Source organism: Haliotis rufescens, unplaced genomic scaffold (assembly GCF_023055435.1).
Source record: "Haliotis rufescens isolate VD_foot unplaced genomic scaffold, xgHalRufe1.0.p SCAF_4, whole genome shotgun sequence".
NCBI lineage: Eukaryota > Metazoa > Mollusca > Gastropoda > Lepetellida > Haliotidae > Haliotis > Haliotis rufescens.
The window spans coordinates 43,594,191-43,619,537 of record NW_025964112.1 but is presented as its reverse complement, the minus strand read 5'-3'; the positions used below and the strand labels follow the sequence as shown (position 1 = coordinate 43,619,537).

At 41.7% G+C, this 25,347-nt stretch overlaps 1 protein-coding gene across 1 annotated transcript; it reads left to right on the top strand.

Annotated features, from left to right (window-relative positions):
- The first annotated feature begins 1,025 nt into the window (after positions 1 to 1,025).
- Positions 1,026 to 19,092, top strand: LOC124135914. Its single transcript, XM_046501597.2, has 4 exons — positions 1,026 to 1,210; positions 16,530 to 16,601; positions 17,398 to 17,503; positions 18,107 to 19,092. Exons 1-4 carry the CDS (start codon positions 1,169 to 1,171, stop codon positions 18,766 to 18,768), a joined length of 882 nt encoding a protein of 293 aa, XP_046357553.1. The 5' UTR covers positions 1,026 to 1,168; the 3' UTR covers positions 18,769 to 19,092.
- Positions 19,093 to 25,347: the final 6,255 nt, after the last annotated feature.

Genomic DNA, 25,347 nt, shown 5'->3' with positions numbered 1-25,347 from the left:
ACAATCAGTTAGTTCCATATTCACATCTCCTAAGGGGGTTTCAGGTGAGCCATTCCCAATACAGTGCTGTATCCCTGTGTGTCCCTATGATTGCGAGTTCGAATCCCATATTATTGGTTTGTCAGCGACTTGCATCACTTTGTTACCAAAATAATCTTTGGTCTGAAAAGTAATTTCATGGAAGCGGATACATTGTAACATGGTTATCAGATTATCATTTATACACGTACCACAAACCTTCATTCACATGTGTTTTAGATAACCCTATCTGATCAAAAGCATGAGTTTGTTTTGTGTGGACGTAAGTACAATGCACAAAGAAACCCTTGAAGCATTTTCCCCTTTCACACCGAACAATGAAAACAGACGTAGGAATTCGTCTTAAAGCTCTATCTAGCATGGCGAAATTGATATAAGCTTTTTTATGCAGCGCATGTATTTGTGTTTTGTAAGTTTACTTCATTCTTAATGTTAAATTTCAAAAGGCTCTTAAATAAACTTGTGTATATATTCTTCTGGGAAAGAGTAAAGAATGGAATCGTAATGTTTGACTGAAACCCAAGTGTGCATTAACACAAAGTCAATATTTGTAAAGCGGTTGCTGTGCAGTCCCACAAACAGCTCAACTCGGCTAACTTCCCCAACTTGCAACAACATGCAAAGTTTTTACATAATAACTGCTTGTCCAAACTGACATGAACATTTTCTGAATATATTCTCACAGTGATTCTACACTCCATAGAGAACAAGTTCATCCACTATGGAGAAGAAGAATGGAAACGATGTGTTTAATACCTAGAAGGTAAAGTTTGACTATACTAGAACCGTGTGCTGGACAGGGGGTGTTTGGCCTGCCCACGTGTTGGTAGATGACATGCTATGCGTCCATGCTGTATAGCGAGGTCAGATAACTGACCCTTCAACTCTGACCCAACAACAAGTCATGTGATTGGCTAACATTTCACCGGTGTTGAGTAAAATGAGGTAACGCTCGCCCACTGGTTAAGTCTAGTTTACGGATTGGCGTGTGGTAAAAGAGTATAAAACAGGCAGTTTTCTCAGGATTATCAGAGATACGTGCTTGCGTGAAGAAGAAGCAAACTCCTGGTTTTAAAACACTGGACTTGTCGGACGTTGTGTGCCCTGTGTGGACTTACACTGAGTCAAAATGATTCTTTCTTTGCTTGTGTTCACAGTTGTCGTTCTTAAGGTAAGTGTTTTATTGATTTCCATATTACTTTATTGAACTATTAATTGTTTTACCAATGATGACAGATTTTGACCTTCATATTCAAGACAATTACGCATCCTAATACTGACTTAAAAAACGATTTTCTCAATAGGTTTATTTTTAGCATGCATTATGGGTAATAGAGTTATAGAGTTAATAAATATATTTTAGCTTCCACAGATAGGTGTATGATGTGGAAATGCATGTCTTAACAGCGCCAGTGATCGTCCACAATGGAGTGAAAAAATTAAATATTTTTGTTGATTGATAAGTGTGACAGTAACGTGGGGTTGTGGGGGTGCCTGTCAGTGTTATGCGTGCATTATAATGTAAGCGTGACGTAAAAATAAAATACATATATCGGATGATGTCATCACGAAGCCTCTTGAGATTGTGGTAATTAATTTGACAGCTTTCTGTTCTTCTCAAAATGAAATATACTATGCAACACTTAATTTTTTTCTCGTGTTTGGTTAAATTAATCCGATTCCAATCAGAAAAAGTTATTCCTGTTTGTATGTATCTAAAAATTATTCAGTGCTGTTTTTTAATCTGATGTTTATATTTACAGACTTTTAATTTAATAGTATTCTTACTCCTTAAGAGTGTAGACCAAACCTTTAAGTTGATATGTTCAGTATTACGTTTAGAAGCACCGATCTAGCTACTGCGTAACACTAGATCTACATCATCGCCCAGAGGCTGTAACTTTGTACAATGACATTGTAGTAGGTTCGAATCTCAATGACGGCGATAGGCAAAGAAAGTATTTTTTAAAGCATAGCCAGCACAATGAGCTGACCTAGCAACTAGTCATCATTCAAACTGACACTAGTCACAAGGATAACATTTTCTTTGAAGCTTGTGCACGACTAAAGACCACAGAGTGGCAAGGATTATCTCCAGCGCGTTCACCATATGATCCTGGTATTGGGCATCTGGGACATTACGTGTGTGGCGGGGGCGGACAGGTGTAATTAATCCAGGTGTTCCCTTCTGAATCAGCTAGAGATTAAAGACTTGATGCTTTCACTGGATATAAATAGTAGGACCTGTTGAATGTGCTATTTATCCCATGAATATTTATATAGAGACCGGGCGGTTCCTGAAGTAGGGTAAATCATACTGTTGTATTCATCTGCTTGGAGGGGAGAGTCTTAGGTTTGTACGTTATACATCGGGACTTGATAAGTCAACATTCTCTAGGGAACATTGTATGGTTTGAATATTATGGAGCAGACAGGTGATGCAAAAAACTCTCTACGTATATGATGGTTCGTAGATATCATTGATTAGTATTTCTAATGCATGTGAATATAAAACGTCAACGCCAGGGAATGACCAGTCTCGATTATCCGCCGAAACAGTTTCCATTGGAGTGCAAGGAAAATAGCGGTGATAAATATATGAATGGATCACTGAAAATCAGTGATGACACCAGGTGTTCGTGAAAGATGTAAAAACATAGAATGAGACGAAATTATACAGTGAGTGAGTGAGTCGGGTTAAACGCCGCTTTTAACAGTATTTCAGTTATATCACGGCGTGTCAGCTTAATGTGGGAGGAAAACCCGAAGTGATGCGGGTCTCAGACGTTTACCACTTCGGTGAAACCCACGACTACACGTATGGTGCTGACAAACCTAGAAACACAATTGGGGCGAACCGGGATTCGAACGACGCCTGGGCCACTCGGGATGTGATACCCCGGGGGTGTGAGTGAGGAAGGCGTTGCGTCGCTAGTAGCAAAATTCCAGCATAACCACTGCGCCAGATATGGGCGTAGAAGTAAGTTGGGGCCTTAGGCGTGACGAACGCACGCTTTAACCACTAGGCTATCCAACCTACCCTCTCGGATGGAAGTCACAAGAAATTTGTTCTGAGTGTTGGCAACCTAATCAGTGTCTATTGTCCACGGGCGACACAATAGCCCAAGGTGCCGGGATTCGCTTTGCACAGTTGCCTCCCTTGACCTTGCCAGAATCCGCTGGTCAGCATAATGCCGTTGGTTTCACCAAAGTAGGAAACAACCTGCGTCACTTGGACAGACTTCACATCAGGATCACGCATGATATAACTAAAATATTAATCATTAATCCCAACTCACTCACTCACTCTGGGGCCATAACTCCCCGCGGACACCCACCACAAACATATTCTGTGGACTCTTGCACCAGGTAACATACAGGGGAATTTGTTTTACATGTTTTAGTCAGTTTTTAAACGAAAGATTTAAGAAAACTGTCAATATCTAGGATAAATGAATACGTGGCCAAGGTCGGACTGTTGGGCCAGACAAAGAATATCAGACTCGGTGTATATATTTATACTTGCCGTGTACTCATTAGAGCGCGGTGGTTGGTGTGAACACACACGGACTTCAGGCGCCATTGTGACGTCACGCACACTGTGTATATATGTAAATCAACACTGAACTATTTTAAAGTCGCGTCAGACCTCTTTTAAAATATGTCGATTGATATGAAGTAAGTAGATTGTCTGTTTACGCAACCTGTCGCCAAATGTGTAATATGATAAAAAAAACATGTGGTGTCACTGACAAAGACCTGGTGTCTACGCGAACATGACAGAATGACGCCTCTCTATGCTGTCATCCCTTAGCTGTGTTTGACTGGACATCTTTCGAGACAGATGCACAAGTGTATGTCTTGTATATATCAAGAGTTCTGACGAGTTTCTGTTATTGAGTGGTTCAGTCGTGTAGGGCGCCGCAATTCGCTCTCCTGAGTTGCGTCCCTTTGTCGTGCCCGGATCTACTGATCGTGGGTTCAAATCACAGATTCGCTTTGATTGAGATCCTTTCGTTGTCGGCACCATACCCGTCCTTGTGGGTTTCACCTAAGTATTAAACGTCTAAGATTTGCATCACGTTCGTGCTGGGTTGGAGAAGTTTTCGACAGATCCACTTTATCTGTTAATTACGATGAAAGTTCAATGGCGATCATTCACGGTAACGATCTCTTTAAATTGATATGATTCAGAAAAATACATACAAAGAACCTTGGGTTACAGATAATTTAGATTCAGTTAATGTCATGGATGTCAGAAGGCAACTGTTCAAGGTACGTTCAGTGACGGGCGATGAAATAAATCTGATAAACGGAGCATCCGTGGGTACGCATTGTAACAAACCAATGCACGAGGGTATCGGTGTATGTCATGCTATCAAGGCTCTCGTTTCAAATAGCCTATGCGCCCTACTGGGTATCTAGAGGCTTTGAGAAGCTGCTGAAGATATTGACACCTGCACGGCAATGTGTTGTACAACGTCTGTACAACAGTCGCCTATTGTGCAACGGAAAGAGAACTTGCCACATTGCAAGCATATTTCTAAGGTAACTTGAGTAACGAGGGATATTTGCCATTGAGACTTTGACAATGTAAAATTGTATTTTTTTTCTTCTGTAAATATCAATTAATAACATGAACTTTCATATGTTTTGCGTCTCAAGTGACTTTGCCCAGCTATTTCGTGATCTGAACGTTTCCGCTATTGAATGGGTGTTTATTATTTGAAATAACATTGGTGTAAATTTAGAAATTGTCACGTTGCTCTTTGTTGGAATGTTGATCTGTTTGCATGGGGCTAGTTTTGGGGGGAAGAATGGGTTAATTGAATAATCACATGACCTTGGGAAGTTGGACTGTTTGCGCGTGCCACGAGAGTTAAGTATAAAATAAACATGGCGGCGCGTGCTCACAGGAAGTTCTCTGAGGGCAGGGAGGGATCATTATTCCTGTTTGTTTAAACCGGTCATTAATCTCTACAAAAGACATGGATGTAAAGCTAATGCTCAATAAAACCTTCAGTTGCCACAATAAAAAAGACAAATGCACGTGACTTTGACGGCCAATGGAATAAAGGCAGTATTTACATGTATTCTAGTCTAACAAAGTCGTGACTACCGAATGAAAGAAAGCGTTTCGATCTTGAGAAACATAATTACGTTGTACGGGGAACTATTTGGGGCTGCATTGCTGAAAGGATCCATGTCAGCAACAGCAACAGCCACACAAACAGCCCACCTGACGTGATATTGCTGGAATCATCATCATCATGCGCCGAAGACCCGGGTTCGATTCCCGACATGGGTACAATGTGTGAAGCCCATTTCTGGTGTCCCCCGCCGTGATATTGCTGGAATATTGCTAAAAGCGGCGTAAAACCAAACTCACTCACTCATCATGATGATGATGGTGATGATGTTAATGATAATGCTAATGACAATAACAATAATATTATTGACTATAGCCAGCTGTTCTCGACACAACTATGTTTATAATGAACTATACCATATCGTAAACCTGCCATTTAATTATATTTAATGAACTATCTAGATTTGGTCAGACACCATTGTCAACCGTAAATACGGAAGCGTTGGTACTGTATCTTTAAATGTAGGACACAAACAGAATGCCTTTCTTGACAAGTAAACAAGTAAGTGGGACGAAAGAAAACAGACACTACAACATATTTGGGCTGTCACGTGACCTAGAGGCTTGCGTTCGATCTGTGTTGTTTGCAGGGGCTTACCACAGGGGCTCTTATTGAGGGCCAATACGGGGGGCCTTTGCATTGGTTCAATTTTCAGTGTATGGCGTGAAGGTTCGTCACCATTTTAACGATACGGTTTCATTGCAAGCGTGTATCATTGATCTTCTTTGGGTATATTGTTTCATGTTGTTATCAGATCTCGTTTAACCAATACGATATTTGATTTCGTATGGAGGGTCGAAAAAGCAAGATAAAGGTAAAGTTCTGCCTCGCACGAGGAGACATTTGCATACCAAGCTGTGTATGCATACATAAGGCATTCATTTAAACAATAACATGTGGGATAACATCACATAACTTGCATTTGTGTTATCTGCTTTTATGATGAAGTTACAGTGAGTGAGCGAGTGAGTGAGCGAGTTTGGTTTAACGCCGCTTTTAACAGTATTTCAGTTATATCACGGCGTGTCAGCTTAATGAGGGAGGAAAGCCCGAAGTGATGCATGTCTCAGACGTTTACCACTTCGGTGAAACCCACGAGCACGGGTATGGTGCTGACAAACCTAGAAACATAATCGGGGCGAACCGGGTTTCGAACCCACAATCATAGGTTTCTGGCGTGCCCAAGGGACGCAACTCTGCACAGCGAATCGCGGCGCCTTAGACGACTGGGCAACCCGTGCCCCCAGAACGCTGTAGAACAGACGCAACTTAGCGGTACAGACCCTCACGTTTTACCAAATCATTACAGGGTTCCCCAGGCCCAGCTGGTAAACATTTTAGGAATATTTGAATTAGTGGCATTATAGTTTTCACGTGACAATTTTGTTTTGCTCTGAAGGTGGCCTAAAAATATTGTTTACGCTTGCAAATTCGGTTAAGAATTTGTTAATTGTTTATGGTTATTCGTCATTCATATTTTTAAAAGAATACCATTTCCGTTTAGCTTTTGTTGAATGAAGAATACAACGCCTGATCTCATTCAAAATAAGGAAATTATTTCTGTCATTGCATTGACATGTTTTTAATTGTTTGAAACTTGTGAAGATTAGGGGATACACCTAGGTTCTTGATTCTGGACAAACTTGAATAGTTAATGAATACTGTTATCAACAACGTCAAAGAGTGCCTTCACGCATTACGAACCTATTGGTAGGGATTGATTCCCAACTGTATTGCGAATACCTGTTGCCATCGTATGTTGAAATTGATGATAAATCCTAGTGGTGTTCATTCTGTCTGTTCTCTTTGATATTGTAAGGCGGTGATATAGCGTTTCCTCGTTACGTCGAAGGCCTGAGTTCGAATCCCCTCATGGGTACAACTGGTACCCCCATGATATTGCTAACAGCAGCGTAAAACATACTCACTCAATAAATCAGTTACTGTGGTATAAATACGAGAATTAAAACACTTTTGGACGTGACTATATCAACCGCGGCCTTGAAGGATTGAAATAATAAATCCCAAGGTTACGTTACCAATATAACGTGAGATGCAAGTCACCCGGCCCGATGGACGGGCAGTCGATGATGAAAATGTTCTGAAGTCTCAGAAATTAAAACGAACTTAACCCAGGTTGGATTTTATGATATTTATCCATGCCCCTACTTGGCGATGCTATAGCTTTCATCTCACACAAACAAACATTTAAAGCGTACCACATGTTAGATGTGCATACGGGGACGTTTCACTTCCTCTGACAGGATGTTGATGCGAAACTTGACCAAAGGGTTAATGCAGTTTGAGTCTGTGATATATATACAGTAGTTCAACAACGATGTGTGCGCTGCAGAGCATTGCAGTAATCAGGTGCAATGGCGACACACGTTAACTTCCAGATCTGCATGTAGCGAGATAACGATACTGAGTTAAAGGAGGACTGTGCTTAACAACCCGTTGTCAATTTCCAGTTGGATAAGGGTTGTGGGTAGCCTAGTGGTTAAGTGTTCGCTCGTCGCGCCGAAGTTCTGGTTTGATTCCCTAGTGTGTAAAGCCCATATGGGTGTCCCCCGTGTTATTGCTGGAATAATGCTGAAGCGGCGAAAACTATACTCACTTCAGCTCAAGTCGTTATTGTTAGTGCTATGTGTAACACTGAGACACTGTAATGAACAGATAAACAAAGTGGGTTTTGAAAGGACGTGCTGGGACTGCCAGGAACCCTGAGTCTGGTCCCCCTTTAACGGAGGTTGACAATGGTCTCTGATCTTCTGTTTCACGTTTCTGTTCCAGCCATACACTATGGCCAGAGATATCTATTATATGGTCTCTGCTATGGTCAACTTTCGAAATTCTCACTAGTCTGCTAGCCCGAGACTACTAAATTGTGTTGAGACAAGTATAAATCCAATGATGGTAGTCCCCATTGACTGGGAGCATTTGAGGAATATAATTATGAACCCGTTCCCAAAGCTTCAATTTTTGCTACAAATTGGAACTGAATCAACCCGACAAAACATCTGAACAGCAAACATTTTGTCTTGTTCAAACAGAACTAGCTGCAACCTCTGAGGACTAGTAAATTCCGTTTCCACTAGTCATCTGAACTAGTCTAAAAAACTAATTTCTGAGGCTGCTTGTGTTTTGTTGTGTTTGGACACCGTTCTTCACTTACCCCGTATATTGCACGTTTACACAAGAAACTAGCGATTCCTTTCAAAGCTTTATGTGTGGTACGTCCGTCAGCTGTAAGATGTATTAGCTCCATGTGTACAAGCTCCACCCACCATGCATTGCGAACGGAAGTGGCTGATTTTATCAAACAGCAAATAGCAATACGATTTACATAATTGGCAAGGATCAAGCATATTAATTTACAAGGACAATGACGCCAGGATCCGGGAACGATGCTTGTCAATATATTGTTGTTGCATGTAAACAGTAAACAAAGATACTTCCATTCAGAGTTACAATCTGGAAATGGCATCGCATCTCATCAACGTTGTTTGCATGGCACAAATAGAATAATAATTTGAAGCAGGATATGTTTTGAACATATTATTCCGAACGAATTCCTTAGTCTTGGAACAGGGTCTGTTATGCTAAAATGTCCCATCTGTGAGATATTGTTTAGCTTTCATTCCTATCGCTGTAGGCCACCACGTTGATATAGTTTATGAAAACATGGTACCATGTGTCCTTGGTTGTTGCCACCAGTACACCAGGTCTTAAACCATGGCGATAGGTGAGTTTCGATAGGGTTTAACGTCGCGTTCAAGGTCATTGCGCTTATATAGCGACGTGCATGCACGTGGGTGTGCGGCTGCTAGTACTAGTCCGGACTGAGATACCATGCCGCAGTTTAACATAATGCCCCCTCGATGCCGAGCGCCAATCAGGATAACAAGTATAATCTTTTAACGTCTTTTGGTATGACGCGGCCGGGGATCGAACCCCGGACCTTCCGCTCTCCGGGTGGACGCTCTACCACTGGACCACGGAGGCGGTATCTATGGTAATAACACCATATATGTCATGGTAAAGGGTGGTAAGGGCGGCCCAGTCGCTACGTACAGTTTTGCCCGAATCCTTTGACTTGGTTTCGAATCTGGTGTTGTCTTCGTGGGTTTCGCGAAAGTTGTAAACGTCTAAGACCTGCATCACCTTGGGCTTTCTCCCCACAGCTGGTATATGTAATATATATTATAAAACCGAAATCCTGTTCAGAGCTGTCGTAAAGCAACCCACTTACTTTTAGTAAAGAAATGTCCATATCCCTTTGATATGTATATGTAAGTGATCAGTGCATGTTTTAACATAACGTATCCATTACTCTAAAAGCTTAGAAAGTAGTCCTTCACACATTTATAAATAAGTTGACGTCATGATAATATGAGTGAATATACCTTTACGCCGCTATGGTCACATCCCATGGTGGGACATATAGAGGCAATTAAGTGAATGAATTGTTAATTTAAGTGTCACACATAAAAATACATCAGTTATATACATCATAAAATATGTATATTTTTATGCAAGGCCAGAATATGTCGAGGAAACACTATTAAGTATATTAAATATACATAGATACATATATGGACACAGTGTTGTACACCTGCCTGAATTTGATTGACCACACAGAGAAAACACCCACCGGTTGCAAGAGAAGGGTCACACCCTGAGACCACTGTGTCAATCCTTCAACCCCTCCTTGCAGTATTGATATGGACTCTTCCTAAGAAAGAAGGAACATTGGACCAGCTAATTGGTTTAGGTCCGTGTTTACGTGGACTTAGCATGTCCATTGATGGGGATTTGGACACAGGGGACATACAATAATGGGAGGGTCAGGGCTCTGCTCAACAAAGGAGCCGCAATCCATTGATGCTAATCGAGAATGTTTCAGCACCCTTCAATGTGTTCCTACGTACGTTCGTAAACCTAACAGGGCGGGGCGTTGGTCAGTGAAGATGGAAGATGGAAAGAGAAATTGTATCCGACCTTGAACTCATATAAATACAGTAAACTACGGTTATAACGAACACGCTTATAACGAACTGACGGATATAACGAACTTACTTTTTTGGTCCCGATTATTTGCTGTAGTTATGCTGTATATATGCTTATAACGAACTACGGTCATAACGAACTAAAATTAGTAGTCCCTTTGAGTTCGTTATAGCCGTAGTTTACTGAACTGCATGCATGATATACTTGATGCAGTGACTTGTCTTCGAAATGAAACATTTAAGAAAACGTAAACTTTATGGATAAAAACTTCTGGTTTATTGCATATAGCGACGTTATCAAGGTCGTGTGACAACAACCAAGGGATGAGAGGTACATGTTGCGATAAGCAGCAGATTAACAAAGTCAACAACAGGTAGTAGATACCCAGTAGCATTCGGATAACTGGATGAAGCCAAATGAACAGTAAGAATAACAAATAGCACACGTAATGAAGCAGAGGGACAATGAAGCCAGATGTACAGTAAGGATAAGACCCGTGAACATCCGGGTTACAATAGGTCTCTAGCAACCCATGCTTGTCGTAAGAGGCGACTAACGGGATCGGGTGCTCAGGCTCACTGACTTGGTTGATGCATGTCATTGTATCCCATTTGCGTGGATCGATGCTCATGATGTCAATGACTAGATTGTCTTGTCTAGACTTGATTATTTACAGACCGCCGTCATATACTGCAATATTGCTGTGTGCGGCGATAAACAACAAACAAACAAACAAACAAACGAGTAAGGATAAGGATTAAAACATTAAACAGTTGTGACAAGCTGATTGGATCCTAAATAAAAACGCATATTGCTTGATTAGATCTTCTTAGGCAGACGAGAAGTTGTTATCCATAAAGTTGTATGTTTTCTTACTTACTCACCAACGTCTAGAATGCCAATCAAACATTTATCAAACATTCAGTTAAGATTTATGCACAGTTCGTCGGTTTGCGATTTCACGGACACAAGATGGCATGGTTTAAACCAAATATAACGTTTGCAACACGGCTGGAGGGGGGATTGTACTGAAACAATCACGGTGGTGTTTTCCCCGTTTCCAAATAGACGTGCCTTTCTCTTGTAATTGGGACCTGGGGCCGGTGAATGACTGCATGTTTTAGATCACATTACTGGTTTGGCTGTGGTACAGAGGACGGCTTTGATTGTCGTGTTTATAACGTCACAACAACCCCCAATCACAGCCAGGTCTGGTGTATTGACTGCGGTATCCTGAACTTACTGTGGGTGGAATTGCGGAGGGGCGTGTTTTTTTACCGAGGTTGTTACACTTCAAACAGAGCTTGTTTTGAACTCTGTCGATGTTCAGTTCACAGAGGACACTAGTCAAAATATAGTGATGAAACTTTTTTTAAGGGTGCTCGGGCGGTGGTTGGTCTAGTGGTTAAAGCGTTCGCTCGTCCCGCTAATGGCCCGGGTTCGATTCCCACGGGGATACAACATGTGAGTCCCTTTTCTGGTGTCCCCGTCGTGGAAGTGGCATTTTGCTAAAGCGGCGTAAAATCCATCTTACTCATTCTTGAGACAAATGCGATTATGGCCAAAGATTTGACATTTTAATCAGCTCCACGCCGACCCTGAACCAACCTGATATTTTGATGTCAAAGGCACAATTATTTTATATATATTAAATCTACGAGTTCCCAGTATATAACAGATGTAGCTGTTATGTCAAGCAGGTTTAAACACGCCATTAACGAAAGTTAAAGTTCAAAATATTTGTCATAGCAGAGGTTCCTGTCAGGTATCAAAGAAACCGCAATTGAATGCAACCAGGTACGCTCTTCCATACGAAAATATTTACGTGTCCCAGAATTCGCACTTTAACATATGAAAAAAGGTGCACCTTTTCGCATGCTGTTTACCCATGTTTACAGCGAGTATGGCGAGATAGGTGCGCGACTCTTGCGGAATGAGGAATTCTTCTAGAGCCCCCTTGAGTCCATTCACACAACCTTGCATGAGACTGACACTGCACCATCCTTTTCAAACAGGAGCTGTGCACAGATAAGAACATAGTATCCCGTACCCGCTAAAGCCTTGCACGCTGCTAAATCCACCCTCATTAGCCTTGGATGGAACGTCATCAAAACACTCCTTTAAGCTTACTTTGACGCGAATGCTAGATTATGCTTAATATTTGTTGAGGCACTTGTAGTTGATGTGTTAAGTTCTTTGCGAACCAATCAGTCTCTGAGGTTAACATTGTTTGTTTGTATGTGTGTCGTTTAACGGTGCTGCCAGCTGTTTCGTCGCGGCCCTTTAAATATTCTAGTCCAGACAAACCAGTGACTGATACCATGAGCACCGTCCCACACGGCGTGGTCACGATGGCACGTGTGAGTTAGTGAGTGAGTTGGGTTTAACGCCGATTTTAACAGTATTCCAGTTATATCACTGCGTGTCAGCTTAATGTGGGAGGAAAGCCCGAAGTGATGCAGGTCTTAGACGTTTACCACTTCGGTGAAACACACGAGCACGGCTATGGCGCCGACAAACCTAGAAACATAATTGGGGCGAACCGGGATTCGAACCCACAATCATAGGTTTCTGGCGTGTCAAAGGAACGAAACTCTGCACAGTGAATCGCGGCGCCTTAGACGACTAGGCCACCCGTGCCCCCACGATGGGACGTAATACACGTAGTCCCTAACAACTGGATCCAGACACTTGTATTTCACGACCAACATATGTTACAGGGGACAAAGCCAATAAACTAAAACCGACAAAACTCTTCCACAATCCTAAGACATCTCTGCTATAACCAGTCCATTGCACAATTCCGACTATGCCATCAGCATGTGTTTATGAATTACTATCAAATAGTAACGATACCAGGTGTTCGCGACCTGCCCCCACCGGTGCATCCGTCACAAACACATGCAAAGGCAAGTCATATATCTAAAGAACACTCATTCTGTCACTGATGCGTCAAATTTGGAAATGTAAATTGTTCCAAACCCGAAATCCCAACGCAGATCCTTGAGGCTGGAGTGTATGACAATGCTCAATCTTGCTCATCTTTGGCTATGCCTTAAACGTTAACATCCTAATACTGCGTTTCGCAAAAACCTGGTGTCACAATAACCGATTTTCAGTTCCCCGTTTATATAATTTACAGAGCTATTTTGCACTTTTACCCCAAAATGAATCTGTTTCGTTCGATAATCAGGAGTAGTTATTCTCTTGCCTTGACATTTTATAATTATAATGTCAGTCAGAATCTTAAGAATGTGCTATAAAAAGCGTCCCAAGCTGTTTAATCATACCTTATCACACCTCACCCAAATCAGTGACATTAACCCTCAGCAAAACACATGTAATAAAGAAGGGCAAACACATATTACACATTTGTATTTTTTCTCCTGTCGTTTAAGTGTTAATATCACACGATAAGGAAGAGTGAAATGTTAATCTACTTGACCTTGAGTATATAAATACCCTACACGTGCTATCTCTGAAGGAGGGGAGGGGTGATATAACAGTATAGGAGGTCATCCGGTGCAGAATGTAGCTGGCACAGGAGGGGGCGGGGAACCAAGGGTGGGGTTTTATTGCTCTCCTTTGTTGGAATTGGTATATGTATTTGGTTAAGACTGATTAAAACCCCTGTACTGCATCTCTACATGAGTGAGTGAGTATGGTTTTATGCCGCTTTTAGCAGTATACCACTAAAACCACGGCGGGGGACACCAGAAATTGGCTTCACACATTGTACCCATGTCGGGAATCGAACCCGGGTCTTCGGCGTGACGAGCGAACGCTTTAACCACTAGGTTACCCGACCGCCCCGCATCACTACATGAAGGATGAGACCCTGAAATAATTTATAAATAGATTGTCTGCGTCTAAAAAGGATTTTTTTTTTAAAGAATTAAGTTTTTTTTATATCCTCTTTTTTTCTTGAGCATTCTGGGTGAGTTGGGTTTTGCAATAGTTTTAGCCACAATTCAGCTACACAACAGCGAGGAACACCAGGAATGGGTATTGTGAATCGAACCCGGTCTTGTGACGAACACACACTTAAACCACTAGGCTACCACCATACCCCTTTAACACATGTCCGTTCGCGACATTAGTATGCATGACAGATAGATAATCTCTGTAGGCCTTCTGACGTAACATGCGTATGGCGTCATGTAAACAAGCATTTGGTTACTGAGATTGGATGCTACTTGTTTGTTTGTTGTTTAACGCCGCACTCAGTATTCCAGCTATATGACGGCGGTCAGTAAATAATCAAGTCTGGACCAGACAATCCAGTGATTGATATCATGAGCATCGAACCAGCCAATTTTGTTGACATGCATCACGATGACACGATGACATGCATCAACCAAGTCAGCGAGCCTGACCACCCGATCCCGTTAGTCGCCTCTTACGACAAGAATGGGTTTCTGAAGTCCCATTCTACCCCGGATCTTCACGAGATTGGACGATACGAAACCATGAAATGAACAAAAATATACGCGTGTTGTACTCATGTGTTTTTTTTTGTATTTCATCATGTTTGTACGTAAACAATAAAAAGAACAATAAACGTAATTGATAACAACTTAACAAGCCTATGGTGTACAGATCATTTAGGGTGTAACTTTTACGTTCCTTTAACACACCAGTGTGATGTTAGCAGGGCTGTGCAAAGACTCGGATGTACTTTAAGTTGTAATGACATTTCGCAACGTGTGATCCCAGCAAGACATGTCTGGCGTGGCCTTGCGTTAGCAGTGCAATTGATGCACCTCACAAACAAGTCTATATGCAGCTCAGGGCAGATGTGCAAAGTCTGAATGAAGGAAGGAATGTATGGGTATCTGTTTGTGACATAGGCTGTTGTAGTCTTTTGACAGAAGACCGCGTCCGTGGTCTAGTGGTAGAGCGTCCGCCCGGAGAGCGGAAGGTTGGGGGTTCGATCCCCACCCGCGCTAACCAAAAGACGTTAAAAGATGGTAATTGGTGTTACCCTGCCTGGCGCTCGGCATTAAGGGGCTAAAACAAGGACTGGTCGGCTCGGAGTCAGTATACTGTGTCTGAGTGGGGTATTCATGTTAAACTGCGGCATGGTATCTCAGTGGGCTAGCACTATAAATCGGCATCAGTCCGGACTGGTACAAGCAGCCACACACACACTGGAACATCACTCCTTTGTTTCTTTGTTTTCATATAGCCTTAGCTTCCATATAACCTTAGGAAACATTATTGCCGTCCTTGCAACTGTTTCGTCAGAAAGGTGATACAAGATACGATTATGAAAAGGACTACTGTATATGCTAAATAGGTGTAGTCGGAATCGTTCAATCGACTCTGCTTTTAGCAGTAATGTCTTGTGAATATGGAGTGAGTGACTAGTGTTTTACGCCGCTTTTAGCAATATTCCAGCAATATCACGGCGGGGGACACCAGAAATGGGCTTCACACATTGTACCCATGTCGGGAATCGAACCCGGGTGTTCGGCGTGACGAGCGAACGTTTTAACCACTAGGCTATGGTATATTGCTAAAAGCGGCGTAAAACCATACTCACTCACATATTTAAGATTTCCTGGTCAAGAAACGTCCTACCATATATGACAATACATGGAGAAACGCATTAATCAGTCTTTGTATTTTCCGTTGCCAACACAATGCTGGTATCTAGGGAAACATTGTATGTATCTAGACAACAACGATGTAACCTTCCGAGACTCACGTGGTGCCACGTGGCCTTGTTGGACTACGTGGGGTACCTCATACCCCTCAGTGCCTTGCGTGCATTGTCGGTATCGCATTGTTATCTTAATTACCCGCAAATGCTTCCACGATTGTGAAACAAGAGGAAATCGTGATATCATAACCCCTGCGGTATTTCCACATGTTAGGATGACCTCAAGGATTCCGAGAGTATGAGATCACAGATTCATGCTGTCGGACTGAATGCGATTAAAGCGATATGGCTGTGAGGTCATCTCTAACTCTTGTACCAACAATTCCATTGGTGCTGTCTTTGGTAGAGGTTGTTTGATCGAAACAAGACAATGGAAATCATAAATAAGGAATGAGAGGAATGCATTTTCATTACATTCGAGAATCATGAATGAGCCCCCCCCCCCCCCCCCCCCCCAAATAAAAAAATAAAGTAAAATAAAATGAAATAATAAATAAATAAATAAATAAATAAATAAATAAATAAATAAAATATATTTAAACTTTTATCCTTTTATCACATTTACGTTGATCAATGATATAGACATATAGAAATCATTTAATTTTGTTTTGTGTCGATTCTGATTTCTGCAAGATTTTAAATTTGACATGTCAATCTACTCGCAGGTCAACAGTATGACCCTTGATCCTGGAACGAAGAAGTTCTCTTACGGAGTGGAGGCTGAGAGGCTATGTAAAGTGAGTATCTCGCATCTGGGCTTGCTTGTCTCCATGTTCCTGTACAAACATTACCAAACAAGTGAATACTTTTATACGGGACAAACCATTGAAAAAATGAATAAATTTTATTTCCACTAGGAACACGGGATAAAAAGATCCAATAAAAAGATAAGTTGCTTACTGAATATAAAACAGTATTTTACCAAACAGAGATTTGGTGGCAGCAAATGTACACGTTATTTAATATTGAAAATGTATTTGATTGCTGATTCATCGATTGCTTGATTGATTCTGAGCGGTGTGGTGGCAAAGAGGTAACGCGTTTGCTCGTCAAACCGAAGCCCGGGTTCAAATCCATTCATAGCTAAAATATGTAAAACCCATTTCTGCCGTGATATTGCCGGAATATGGCTGAAAGCGGTTTAGAACCATATTAATGAACGAACGGATGAATGAATGAAAGAACGAACGAACAAACGAATGCATGGATGAACGAATTAATTGACGAATGAATGAATGGATGAACGAATAAATGAGCGAATGAATGAATGGATGAATGAACGAACGAATGAATGGATGAACAAGCGAATGAATGAATGGATGAACGAATAAATGAATGAATGAATGAATGGATGAACGAATAAATGAGGGAATGAATAAACGAACGAATGAATGAATGGATGAACGAAAGGATGAATGAATGAACGAACGAATGAATGAATGAATGAATGAATGAATGGATGAACGAATAAATGACGGAACGAATAAACCTGTTGATATGTACCACTCACCCAGTACACTCATCCTGCTACAGGCCTACAAGAAAGTGTGTCCGCTCTCCAAGATCTGCGTCATCCAACACTTGGTCTGGCCCAGGAAGATGTCCTTCCCTGTCTGCGTCCATGAACAGAAGATCGAAGGTAGATACATCCATACACTTTTATACCGTAACACTGTTCCAGTTGGTTCCAGATCTGATAGACGCTATTGGTGGTTAACGAATATCGGGTCGTCAACTGATTCAACATGATCTGATATTATTTCCTTCAACCCGAAATTCGCTGTTGACATAAGCGTTAAATATACTTTAACGCTTAGTCCGGCACCTCTAGATACTTTCATTATGTGGAGTAGCATACCATTGCTGGATCGTTCGCAACATTACCATCTCAAAGTAATAATTTGGGTACATACACAATTCTATTACAAACACCACTTCGAGTATCGTCGGGACGGTGTGGTAGCTTTTGCTAATTACGCCGGGGGCCCACATGGACACAATATTTGAGACCCATTCCTGTGAGTTTCCCCTGTGATGTGTCTAGTACATAAAGCCACACTCACACACGTGTATGAACGTCGCTTGATTTAAGCGCACTACTCTGGATCGTGACGTCAACCTCATACACATTCACAAGTATGCTTCGTAAACACTGTTGAAGAACACACGCCATTAGAACCACACAAAATCGAGATGAAAAGAACAAATTTGAACTTATACGTCACCGTTTGTCTGATTTCAGTGAAATCCAAGGTCTGCGAGCTGGCACCGGCACCGGGAGTTTGCGGTGCCCGCTTCAGAAGATGGTACTTCAACGTCCACGCCGGAAAGTGTTCCTGGTTTACCTACGGCGGCTGCGACGGCAACATGAACAACTTCCGGAACGAAGAAGAATGCAAACGTGTCTGCCTCCACGCCAACGCGTCGTCAGAATCCCTCGTAACGTCTAACGCCATTGTGAGCATTCCTGCTGACCCAGCGTTGAGGAAGCCGGCTGTTCTTCCTCATCCTGCACCAATACCACTACAGATGAAGGCAAGTGATGCTAGAGAAGCTTTTGAGCTGGACACAGAAACGGATGAGCAGAAACTGGAGAAGAAGATGAAGAAGAGGGAATATAAATTGAGGAGGAAGCACAGGAAAGGTAGGAAGGGGAGGAAGGGCAAGCGCCGAAGGGGGAGGAAGCACAACATCACCGGACCATACGCTGAACTGAGAGTGAGGAAGACGAGTTACAGATCGGAGAAGGCGCAGAATGACCAGGGAGAAGACAAGTTGGCCAAACGTAACAGGGAGAGGAAAATCAGGAAATACCGAAAGAGCAAGCCATCATTCTACAGGAACTTCAGACTGTTCAGGATCCTTGCGAGTAAAGACAACCCTATTGGCATATCCTTACGCTGAGAATAAAGGTGTGACGTTTCTTTTTCGGACATTGTGTCTAAAACCCAGTGCAATGTGTCAAAGTCTTCCTTCCTTCACTCAAATCAGAGAAAGACAGAGAACAAAACTCATAACAAACAGTTCCCTTCCTATAGCAACTACTATCGTCTAATACTGCATCAATAATGTCACTGGTTCAGTTTGGTTGTAGGGATGGGGGCCAGATGACTAGTAACGTCTAAGGGATGCCTTTGAGAGACCGACATGATACGTCATAGTGTCATCAAAGTAGCTGAAAGATCATGTGGGGCGAAGGAAACTGAAGACTTAATGAATAATAGTAACGGTTATAATGAAGAATTAACTTCTATCATCCTACCGAGGCAAGGGAGTTAACTGACTTTAAAAGTCCAGTTTTCACCCTTGCTGAACGACGCTGGAATTCCTGGGCTCGATCGTAGTGCCACCAGTGGCTATTACCAGTTATGTCCCGTCTAAGCCTCTCATTTTGACCAATCAGATTCCACCTCTCGTATCACTTGCATTTGTTTCAAACAAAACGGCGGCGCCAATTCAGGACGATCTGATAAATAATCAAGATCTAAATTGTCTTACATCGCGAAATGCATCAAATCACGTGAGCACCTTGATTAAAAACATGAAAAGATTTGGAAAATATCTGCTGACAACGAGTTGGTGGTGCACATGCTTTGCAAATCCTGCAGTCGACCGAAATCGGCACGACAGTTTACGAACCGGATTTCGATTTCGTTGCGCAATTTTTATTGGACTATGCTTAGACTCGTTTGTCCAGCCCACATGCAACTCCATAATACCAGCCTAGTTCGGCACGGGTGGAAACTGGACTTTTATAGTCAGTTAACTCTCTTGCCTCGGGAAGATGAACTTCTATGTGTCGTCAATTATCTCTTAAGTGACGTACGCAACTACAATGTCTTTTTGTTTTTGTTTTTTTGCAACCCACACCAGTGTGTTGTCGATGTATAGTCCAGGAATTGGACCTATGTATGCATGTGACAGGTCATTAAACTCTAGGAGCCGTCAGCAGGGATAGGGATGGGGGCAAAGGGATGTTGGGTCAATCAAAATTTTGGACGTTTCGTGAAAATTGAACACTGTTTGGGATGTTCGCAAAGCGGGCAAATCTTAATGGATAAAGGCCGACCGACACTCTGTAATGAACTGTAATGTATTTCAAATGTATGCCCCGATGCATCATAGATGTGATTCTTTCTTTGTTGCAAATTGTTCCATGTCACAGTTTATGAAATGCAAACGTATGAGGCCATACTGATATGTAAATATTAGCGATGTGTATAGTTATCCAGATTTAGGGTGTAATTGGTTTTCAAACGAGACACAATCTCATTAAAAACAGATCTTAGTTTTCGCTACCGCTAAACAAAGATCTCAGGACATCCTATTACCGGTCACGTCAGAACGACCTTTCATCCGACCAATCAGAGCGTTCTTACCAGATCGAGAAAGTGACAGTCGGAATGTGTTTTCTGGAATGCCACCTCGAAAAGGTTAACACGGGGTATTCCGAACGACAGTTGCGTGCTGTACAACTGATTCAATCAAAATCATCGCCTATTTCTTGTTTCAATGGGACAAACATTTCAAACGACTTAGCCTGTGGGAAGTACTATTATAAAGTCTCGGCCATCTATTAGATATTCCAGAATTTTCTTTCGTTCAGTTCAAATTTTGAATCGAGAACATTCCAAATATTCGCAAAGCATAACCTGGAACGGAAGTCTACGAAACTAGTGCCGTAAACCTCGAGAGAGCTGCTTTCTGATTGGCTAATGTCGACTTCTTGTTAGTCATTTCCATTTCTTGAGTCCCGTGATTTTGCTTGAATATTGCTAAATGCGGCGTAAAACAACACTCACTCGCTCGTTAGTAATATTTTTTGTTGGTGAAAGTTCGCGTTCTGACGTTCTGACCTGACCCGTAATGGGATGGTCTCAGATCTTTGTGTAGTGGTAGGAAGCACTAAGATCTGATTTTAAGGAGATTGAGCGAGAAACGATTACACCCTAAAGTTGTGAGTAGGTTCCGTATGTAATATTGTATATAGTTGTTTATTGTAAGTGAATGTGTTCAGTTTTCTACATAGCAACCACCAGGTGATGAGGATCCCTATCCAGGGCCATGCTATGTTTACTTCATGCCCTATACGCGCGTAACCAAATGATTCCATGGAACTCGAGTGTCCTTTCACAGGTAACTATTGTATAGCTATTGTATAGTCCTTTTAAAGCGTGGGGTTCCTCTGCTTTTAGAAATTTACTCCTTTGAACCTAAAGTTCCTGAGCTATTTGAATTAATTAACCTCCATTGAGCTTCAATGAAATAACTTTCTTGAATCTTAGAATTATTTTTGACTTTATCAATAATAATAATAATAATAATAATAATAATAATAATAATGATAATAGTAATTATGATGATGAAAATAATAATAATAATAATAATAATAATAATAATAATATGAGCCTAACCAGCCTGACTTTGCCAGCATCACCCTACCCTCTTTGCTGCATTTTTTATTTTAATCTGTACAACATAATAATAATTCGTCAGTTACGGTGTTGAGTTCGTAATGATGTGATTTATATAGTCAGTTAAACGTATTAGAAACCAAAAACCCTTGGACTGATGTTCCGATATTTGTATATCCTCAATCACTTCTTGGTGTGGATACAATTTATCGTGGGGTGATCATGACGTATTTGCAATATCCGCTAAGGGCGCATATTTGTCATTTGTAATTAATAAAGTCTGAAAATAAGTTTAATTCCACGTGTATATAAAATCTGCCCCCATTTACCGGCTATTTAAGCCGGAAAGGCACAGTTAAAATGTATTTATGAAACATGCGTGAATTACAGTAATTTCTTGGTGTGTGACACTGCGTGGGATGGCCCAGCGCGATATGTTCTTATATATAACGTCAACGCCAGGGAGTAACCAGTCTCGATTATCTGATGAAACAGATTATTTGGGGCGTAAAAGGCAAAATAGTAGTGAAAATTATGTAAATGGATCACTGAAAATCAGAGATGACACCGGGTGTTCCCGAAAACGTATATTTTATATACATGTATCTGGTCTTTGAAGCGTTTCTCAACTTGTAGCTTTATGAAATCATTTCAAATAAAAATTAAAAATCACAATTTCCCTTTAAAAATAAGCATAATGTTCCTCTCCGTCTTCTAGAGTGAGTGAGTATGGTTTTACGCCGCTTTTAGCAATATTCCAACAATATCACGGCGGGGGACACCAGACGTGGGGTTCACACATTGTACCTATGTCGGGAATCGAACCCGGGTGTTCGGCGTGACGAGCGAACGATTTGCCCACCAGGCTTCACCACCGCCCCCATGTCTTTTGAAACATTTGCTATAAAATAAATATTATTTATTCATTTTCGAGTATTTGCCTTCTAAACCTTCAGCTGTAATAAAGTCATAATATTTTAACTACAAAATACGCTACATCAAAGAAATATACTGGTTGATATGCAGTGAAATCTCGTTATTCCAGAAACTCTTTTATCCGGACAACTATCGTTACGCAACATGTCAATGAAGGAACATTACAACCACCGATGATCGTTTATCCGTACATGTACTAATCCGGACTATATACTGGAAATGGTTTTGTCCGGATTAACGAGGTTTCACCGAACCTGCTTAATGTGGACACATATAGCGGACATGGATAATATAATACATGCAGTAAACATGCATGGTACGTACTTAACGTTATTGTCCCCCTTGATTATCTACCTTGTACATACTGTTTTTTTCTGAGATTGATTAATTATGTATGTAAATAGAATTCCATTTGTATTGTTGAGACATTCATAGTTATACGTGTCACATGTGTGGTCCATGTGTTGTAACCAATGAACAATACAAACACGTTGTTCCGGACGTTTCCTGAGTGTGGCTGTAGGGAAACGTCTATTTCCATAGAGTTCGGCAAACTCACATTGTACGAGAAAATGGCAATCGGAGAAAGCTAAGAAATAACGGATATATTCACATAGCAGTCACTGCGTCTAAAACGGGTTGTCTCCCTTCAGTGGAAATCCTGTGTGTTTGAGTAATGTGAATGATGTGTAATAATGTCTAACACGCGTGGGATATTTATAAAGTAGATTATGAAGGACCCGTTTTAGACATTTGTTTTCAATCCTCCAAACGATTTGTACATATTCTCTGTATAATAATACTTGTATTATTGCATAATATTTTGTACATTTGTATACTCGTCTAATAAATATATAATCGATTCTATTCTTGCTTTCTTATTATGTTATGCTGATGAGCTCCATATCTTGTGTACTCCCCAGGGAGTTGATAATGCAATTTGGAACGCAAAATGTTCCGTTGTCCGGGAAGACAGTGGTGTAGTGGATGGAGCGTCTGCCTCGATAGCGGTAGGTCGGTATTTCGATCGTTTGGCAGCGTTATACCAAAAGACGTTTAAAGATTGTACTTGTTGTTACCCTGCCTTGGCATTGAGGGGATTAAAACAAGGACTGGTCGGCTCGGAGTTAGTATACAGTGTCTGGGTGGGACAATAAAACGGACATTAGTCCGGTCAAGTACAAACAGAAAACACTGGTATATGCTTTGTTTTGTTTGTTTGTTTAACGTCGCACTCAGCAATATTCCAGCTGTATGACGACGGTCTGTAGATAATCGAGTCTGGACCAGACAATCCAGTGATTGACATCATGAGCATCGATCCACGCAATTAGGATACGATGACATGTATCAACGAAGTCACCGAGCCTGACCACCCGATCCCGTTAGTCGCCTTTTACGACAAGCATAGTCGCCTTTTATGGCAAGCATGGGTTGCTGAAGACCTATTCTTCCCCGGATCTTCACGGGTCACTGGTATATGCACGTCGCTATAAGCGCAATAGTCCCAACGTTAAAAACCATTTCACCTCACCTCACCTCACCTACACCGGTTGTCTGGGTAATAAATGTCGGGCGTTTTGAGTGTAACGCCATGGGCTTTTACCTGGTGATTGTATAAAAGGCGCATTATGAAATGACGTAGCCGTGCCAGGATCCGCAGGTTATGATTTCGAATTCAAGGTTCACTTCGATTATGATCCATGGGTTGCACTATTCTCGTGCTCGTTGATATTATGAACATCGATACTCGCCGTCGGGATACGATGACATGCATCAACCAAGTCAGCGAGCCTGACCACCCGATCCCCTTAGTCGCCTCTTAGACAAGCATACTTTGACAAAAGTTGCTAAAGACCAATTCTAACACCGACAGGCACTTTGAGAATAGAGCCGTGACATCCCTTGGTGATTGAATAAACCGTGCATGGTAAAATGACGTAGCCGTGCCAGGATCCGCTGACTATGGTTTCGAATTCAAGGTTCGCCCAGATTATGATCCTTGTGTTGCACCATTCTCGTGCTCGAAGTTTCCCAACTTGAACGCTTTGAAATAACCTCCAACATTAAACTGACAAACTGCTATTTTTCTAAACGGGGTTCGACTAAAATGAACTCTCAACATAGGCCTTATGTTTGTTGTTAAATGCCGATCTCAGCGATAATACAGCTATTTGACCGCGGCTTCTAAATAATCGCGTCCGAGCCAGACACCGACGGTGTACGATGACATGCAATCAAGTTACAGAGCAAGACCAACCGATCAATTTGGTCGCCTCCTACTACCAGCATAGGTTGCCGTGGACCAACTCTAACCCAGATTCCACACAGGGGAGGGAGGGCCTTAGTTCTGCCATGATCTGGGCCCTGACATTCGTAGGCCTATGATAAACTATAGAGTTACGATAGGTCGTAACGCATCTAGGATCGGGGCCGTGATTATAAGTTTTCACTCCGGCTGAGCATAGATCCGATCTGGCTGATTTTGATCATGGAGCCTGAGCATACACCTAATTCGGTGAAACGAAAATCGGTCCAAGCGAGCTTAAATCTGCTCTGGTTGAACATAGACACAGCCTGGTTGATCATAGACATAATCTGGTTTATCATAGACACAGCCTGGTTGATCATAGACACATCCTGGTTGATCATAGACACAGCCTGGTTGATCATAGACACAGTCTGGTTGATCATAGACACAGTCTGGTTGATCATAGACACAGTCTGGTGGATCATAGACCGAGTAGTGTTGATCATAGACACAATCTGGTTGATCATAGACACAGCCTGGTTGATCATAGACACAGCCTGGTTGATCTTAGACACAGTCTGGTTGATCATAGACACAGTCTGGTTGATCATAGACACAGTCTGGTTGATCATAGACACAGCTTGGTTGATCATAGACACAGCTTGGTTGATCATAGATGCAGTCTGGTTGATCATAGACACAGTCTGGTTGATCATAGAAAATATATCTGGCTGATCATAGATGCAGTCTGGTGGATCATAGACATATATCTGGTTGATCATAGACACACCCTTGTTGATCATAGACACAATCTGGTTGATCATAGACACAGCCTGGTTGTTCATAGACACAGCCTGGTTGATCATAGACACAATCTGGTTG